Here is a 7,110-nt window from a genome sequence, read left to right on the forward strand (position 1 = left end):
TGTTCTTTATATATTTTATTACCTTCAGTAATAATAAACAAATACATGTAGCAAGATGCCGATTTCACCAGATTCCTACTGTGAATTCACCAGGTGCCAATAACCAGATGCCGAGTTCACTATTAATGTGAATGCTGGTCAACTGGGCACCTGGTAAACCCGGCACCTGGTGAATTCGGCACCGAGTATAGTTAATCTGGCATCTAGTAAAAATGGCAGCTGGTGAATTCGGCATCTTATTTACTCGGCACCTGTAGATTATTCATTTACCTCCTTGTTTCTAGACACACATTTTTTTTTTTAAATTCGAAAAAAATTTATTATTTTTACACAATGTATTATTTATACTGAGTGTAAGTTTTACAAAGTATCTTATTGTTTTATTACCAAATTCATTTACAGGTTTAACATTTATTTTTGAGTTAAATAAATTGATATAATTTATACTGTGCTGTTATCCACTGCTGTTGTCTTCTTGTAGTCACAAGAACAAGTGACACAGGGAAGCCTATGTGTTGACAGGGTCTCTTCATGAACCTCCTCATGATCAGTACTAGACCCCTTCTATGTGTACAGGGAATACACTGTTTAATAGCACCTTGTACCACTTCCGTGTATTAGGGATACACCACTGCCATATTGTTTAAGCAATTAAACAAGGTAAACATTGAATAACACATGGTTAAGTACCTTTGATGTTGAGTGTACATACTCTTTTTTTTAAAATGTTGATTATAAATTCAAAGCAGGTAATAAAAGGAATAAATTAATGTGCTTAAAAATCTTCCTTATTTCTTACTTAATTTTGTAGTTAATTATTGTATCAAACATGAACACTTTTTGTAGTTATATTTGTTTTTAGCTGTTTTTTTATTCACGCATAGTGACAAGTGAAATTTTTATTTGTCATTTGCACAGAATTGTTTTGTGATTTGTGAAGATAAAAAATTACAAGGTACCGAATTCACCAAATTTATAATGCCGAATTTACCAGGTGCCAAATTCACCACGTGCCGAGTTCACTATTTACGCAGGTGCCGAATTTACCGGATGCCGAGTTGTAACCTAGTAAACAAACCTGCAAACCAGGAAGTAATACCATACCTGTAATCACCATGTTCGTGTGGTTTGTATTTATAGCATATTTTATTTACAAAACACAAGTTAATAAGAATTGAATATGATAATACCAAATTACATTTAATCACGAACCTTAGTAATGTTACATAAGGCTTCAATCACAAGTACCTGATTCTGCGATCAGTATTTATATGTAAAATAATATAGAAATGGTGTTGGGGAAACGTGAGGGATCTTGTACATATAAGAACCAATAAATATTTCTTGAACTGACTTATTTATTCCAATAAATGATCAAAACTGCTGTTAAAAGATAAAAAAAAAATATATACGTGTTTTGCATGCAAATTGTACAAACAAGTGCTGAACAAGGTCTTTTTAAAATCATTTCGAACTGCACATCTTCAGACTTTAATTGAAGAATTGAAAATTTGAAAGGAGGTCATTGGTGACCACAAGCTCTCTTAATGCAGAAACAGGTGCCTGTGGGCTTCATGCAAGTATCTAGAAGGGTACTTTTGGAGAGGAGAGTCTTTAAAATTATAACTTCTTAAATTTACACACAGAGGTTTAAAAGTCAAGCCAAAACGACCTTGGACCCCTCCCCCTTTCCTAAATAAAAAAAATTTTCCCTAGTTTTCACCCCCTTTAAGAAAAAAGTCCTGGAACCAGACATACATACTTCATCCAGTAACAAGTTTTAATGTCTGTGTCAGAAAAAGGTTGTAAATGGAGGTCAATTATAAGGTCATGTCAAAGCAGGAATCGGCTATTGTATGTGAGTAAAAAAAATTTAACGGGAAATGGTTAAAAATCTTCCTTTAGTGATATAGATTTGTGAGCCTTATATTATCAAAATGTTAACTGGGCTGGCTGATGTTTATTCTTTATTTAACGTAACTCATGCACATATTAGGTATATGGAATCATTGTTTAAAATTATTAAAACTAAGAAAAAAATAACATATTTTTTAACCTTTCTTTTCCAGTATTTTCAATTACTTGGTACTTTCATAACATAATTAACTGTTTTGCTTAACTAAAATTATGGTTAAGTCATGAAGGTAGGTGTTGCCTGCCGGTTTTACACTTATACTGGTAATTTATTGGAAATAAAGATTTAAGAATTGCTATTTTCTTAATTTCAGAATTGTCCACAGTTGTGAAGAGGTATTTTGACCATGGACCCTGAGTACAGCCTCCAGGATGTGGTACGGTGTCATCTCTGTGAGACCCCGGTCCCCCCTCAACACTGTGTCATTTGTAACATACATCTGTGTAAAGACTGTGAGGGGAAGCATCTCTCTGATAAATCCATTAAACACAAAGTGGTGCCATTCAAATATCGGGGATCTTTTCCTAAATGTCAAAAACATTCCACAAAAATATGTGACAATTACTGTGAACAATGCAACATTCCTATTTGTGAATTCTGCATTTCCTCTAAGGAACACCAAACTCATGATGTGGAAGATATATTAAAAAGTTTAGAAAACAAAACACAATTCTTACAAAAAGATTTAAAAGATTTTGAAAAATTTATTAATCCTAAATATCAAGAGATGTTATCTAGCATTTCAGAACAAAAGGCAGATCTGAATGAAAACTCCCAGAAATTGACAACAGCAATCAACAAACATGGAGAAGATTTGCACAGAGAAATAGACACCATTATACAGAAACTGAAATCTGATCTTGATGAAATGGACTCCAAACACCTGGCTGTCCTAAATAAGCAGGAAGATGAAATCAAACGCACCATTACTGAAATCACACAGAGCATTGCTGATTTGAAAAAGTTACTAGACTCCAATAATGTCAGCCCTGTCTCTGCCTACAAATCCAGGAATGCTGAATTCAGAAGATTGCCTCCTAAACTCACAGTTTCCTTACCAAGTTTTACCCCTCAGAGGATCAACAAAGAACAGCTTTATCAACAGTTTGGTTCTCTGTCAGCCTCATCTATCAAAACAGAAGAACATGGCTACACAATAGATTCTCCCCCGGACAGACCGCTCATTGATGTACCACGGATCATCACACAGATAAAGACTGGGTATGAAAGATTATACAGTGTGTCCTGTTTGAATGGTGAAGATATCTGGATGTTTGGCTGGGACAACAAGATTAGACTCTACAACCTGCAGGGGGAGCTATTGAAGTCAGTCCAAACCAAGTCAGGGAAAGTTGCACAGGACATAGCAGTGACAAGGAGCGGGGATCTAGTTTATACTGATTACACAGATAGAAGTGTGAACATAGCGAAGAATACAAATACACAGACAGTGTTGAGACTACAGGGATGGAGACCTCGCAATGTCAGTTGTACCTCCTCTGGTGACCTCCTGGTTGTCATGGACAGTGATGATCAACAAACAAAAGTTGTGCATTACTCTGGGTCCACAGAGAAACAAAGTATTCAGTACGATGACAAAGGACAACCCCTCTTTTCATATGGTTTCAATAAATACATCAGTGAGAATAGGAACCTAGATATCTGTGTGTCAGACAATAGAGCCCGTGCAGTAGTGGTGGTCAATCAGGCCGGTAAACTCCGGTTTACCTACACTGGTCCTCCCTCAACTACCAAGATAGCATTTAGTCCACACGGCATCACAACAGACAGCCAGGGTCGGATCCTGACAGCAGACTTTAACAATGACTGTATCTACATCCTGGATCAGGACGGACAGTTCCTCCGCTGCATTGACAACTGTTACTTACAGGATCCATTTGGTTTATGTGTGGACACCAGAGACAACCTCTTTGTGGCTGAGTACAGCACAGGTAAAGTGAAGAAAATACAATATTATGTGTAAATTAACTGTATGTGTTAAAACACACACATACATTATGTTCAATTGTACTGCATGTGTACAATATTATAGACTATATGTATACACTTATTTTTTTTTATATATAAAACATCATGTTTATTATGTAATTGTAATCGGTACACCATAACTGGATTATATTTGTACATTCATTGATTTTATAAATTAAACTGTGTTCTACATCATATGTTTCTCCATCTTGATCTTTTGTATTTAAATATACTGGTAAATTATGTTGTAGCATTTCGCTACTTATAAATTTACAGAATAGGGAATTATCATTCTCATCATTTCCTTCGAAATCAATTTTTTGTTTTGGGTGGGGGGATTTTAATTACATGATAATCAATATATTTGAATTTTAAAATGAACAATAAATACAAAATATACATGTTTTTATTATTCAGGGGTCAGTAGGAGAGACAAAACATAAATTGACATGTGGTATATTTAATGACTGATTCTAACCTCCCCACGGAATTCTTGAATTGGATCATCCCTTAAAGGAGACTGGGAAGACAAACCCTTATGAATATTTTTTGTGAACACTTCTGAAGTATAGATGAAAAAGCTAATGCTTAGATATTAATGGTCAGTTGTGTGTTGTGCATTTACTTTGTAAAATGTGTGCCTTATTTTGAACTTACTCGTATTTGATTAATTATAGATATAGTTTTGTGTGGTCCTTAATGAAGGGGATATACAAATGGATATAAACAAAAGAAGTGGTTGCAGGACATCTTCCTAAAGTACCAATGGATTCATTATCAGCAAACATAGTCACACATAAAGGTTTAAAGGAATGTGATGTCGACACTGTACAAGGCATACAGTGAAAAGACAAATGGAGATGTCACGAGGGCACTTAAAATGTTGGTCTAATTACCAATATGGTCACATGTTGTGTTTTGTGCCATTAGACAAGGCTTTTTATCTATGGTCTCTTAAGTCTTCTCATAGTAAAATATGTGTGTGTTGGTGGAGGGGTGACCTTTGATGGACAGATGTGCCAGCCAGGGGGAGTCAATGACTCTTATCCGCTTAGCTTTTCTGAAATTGGAGATAAGCACTGACCCTTTGTCTTGGAGAAAGATTCAAAGTTCACAGAACCAGCTGTCCTTGACATGCAGGGGGAGTCAACGACTCTTATCTTCAAATTGTCATGGGAACTGGAGATAATCTATGTCCCTATCCACAAGAGATAACACCAGTCCTATGTGCATTAAGGCTTGGAGAAGAATTCAAATTTAACGGGACCATGCACCTCTCCTTGACATGCAGTAAATGATGGAGGACTCCTCAACCAAGACCCCCTCATACTAGTATTTGTCCTGTCCCCAGGAGTGGTCAGTATGTGTAGACTAAGTTACTTCTAACAAGTATTGATATATTGGAAGCATTTGGGTGTTAAATTACTAAGAACTTTAATTGTTCAATAATTATTGTGATATTTTTATCAATTGCTAAAAATTTTGCAACATGAACATATTGTAGCATACTTTTCTGTTTCTATTGATGCGTTGAGTTTCATTTGTAATGACATATACTTCTCAGTTAGGGATGATCAGTAAAGGTGAAAACCGTTCGTAAAAAGTCAGTGTCACCCTGGTCAGGTACCGGTATATAAACCCTTCATTTCGTTAAACCCGATTGCACATCTGTGACTCGAGACTGACGTGTAGTATTTTTTTTGTGGTCGTTTAATTTTATGCACTTATTTCCTATTTTATGTGCATATTCTGTGTAAATAATGCATTGGCCTTTTTATTTGATGTTTAATTCACGGACCCCATGTAGGCCGAGGTACAGAATACAGTTAATGTGGTGTAGTGTATGATATGATATACCAACTTACATCTCCTCTCTCTTTTTTAGGCTTTAAGTGCGGTTAATAGAATAATGGCCAGCCTTATTCACAATCTGGACGACACAAAATAGGTGGAAGTAAATTCTTCTGACCGCGGAGAAGGGAAGACAATGCAATCACGGAAAAATAGATAAGGTGTATATTTTATTGAAACGCGCTGTTTAATTGGCTGTGGAGTGCAAAGTCATGTTTTATATCACGTTACGATGAAAATGACTGCCTCTGAAAAAGAATGTGTTAGAGAATGAAAATGAGAAGCTTTTTAACCAAAAAGTAAAATATCTTTTGGGATCACTATGTCACTTTAACAAGGTGCTTTGGCATTTATTTAAGATTGCTGTTTAACAATAATTAATGGGTAGTTGCCATGGGACAAAACATTGATAAAAAAGTAAAAAATTATGTATATTTATGGTTTAAGTGAAAACATGGAATGATAGTTTTAAAAATTTACAACAAATGGATTCAAGAAGAGACGGATCAAATCATCTGCATAGCAAAGGGCTTTTCAGAAGATTGCTCCTGTTTTTATCATTGTTATACTTATCATTGTGACGTCAAAAATATGACCTCTTGACCCGTTAAAAGGTTCACACAGAAATAAACGTTTTAGTTTTGCTCTTATGTACAATGTATGTTCATATGAAAAATGTATTTGCAACGCATGCGCCTGCCATTTTAATTTTTTCTCCTAATAAAAAATAAATAACTTATTATTATTATTATGTATTATTAGATATGGGTATATATTTTTATCATGAGAACAATTTATAACGTAAATTAATATCATAAATGATTGAAACTTAAACTTAATACATTGGCTATATAACATTGTTTTACCAGGTTTCCACGCCTCTGGACGCCCATACCCTCAAGATCAGTGTGACGGACAACGCCGGCAAGTTCAAAAACGTGGTGATCAATAATACGAGAGACAATTCAAACCCGCTCAAAAATGTCAACCAGGCGGATCTCAAACTGGACGAGGAGGGGAATGTGGTGGGGATAGACGTGGAGGGGGACTGTGTCATCACCAAGGGCTGAAACCGACGCTCATCGATACAAATTCTTTTTTTATTTTAATTCCACATACATTTTTACTTCCCTTTTTTTAAATGTTTTTTTGCAATGAATTCTTGAAAATTGTGTGAGTTTTTGTGCACTGTTCTATCACACAAACAATAAAATATATTAGTTATTTGTTGGTTGTTTTTTATAGTGTCTTTTTTGTCATGTAATTATTATTTAAGGAGGCCAATTTGTTTTTGTTTTTTAAGTAAGAACTATAATAGCCTTAACTCTTTGTTTTTTAACCATATGTACTTTACA

General features: G+C 35.0%; 1 protein-coding gene across 1 annotated transcript; it reads left to right on the plus strand.

The window, feature by feature from the left end:
• Positions 1-1,054: 1,054 nt before the first annotated feature.
• LOC128181252 (uncharacterized) lies at positions 1,055-4,099 on the plus strand. The gene is made up of 2 exons (XM_052849586.1): positions 1,055-1,126; positions 2,229-4,099. The coding sequence occupies exon 2, from the start codon at positions 2,262-2,264 to the stop codon at positions 3,897-3,899; it is 1,638 nt and encodes a 545-aa protein (XP_052705546.1). The 5' UTR covers positions 1,055-1,126; positions 2,229-2,261; the 3' UTR covers positions 3,900-4,099.
• The last annotated feature ends 3,011 nt before the right edge of the window (positions 4,100-7,110 follow it).

Source organism: Crassostrea angulata, chromosome 4 (assembly GCF_025612915.1).
Source record: "Crassostrea angulata isolate pt1a10 chromosome 4, ASM2561291v2, whole genome shotgun sequence".
Classification (NCBI taxonomy): domain Eukaryota; kingdom Metazoa; phylum Mollusca; class Bivalvia; order Ostreida; family Ostreidae; genus Magallana; species Magallana angulata.

Coding starts and splice junctions, on each gene's coding strand:
- LOC128181252 (XM_052849586.1), top strand. CDS start 2,262: ATGGACCCTGAGTACAGCCTCCAGGATGTGGTACGGTGTCATCTCTGT.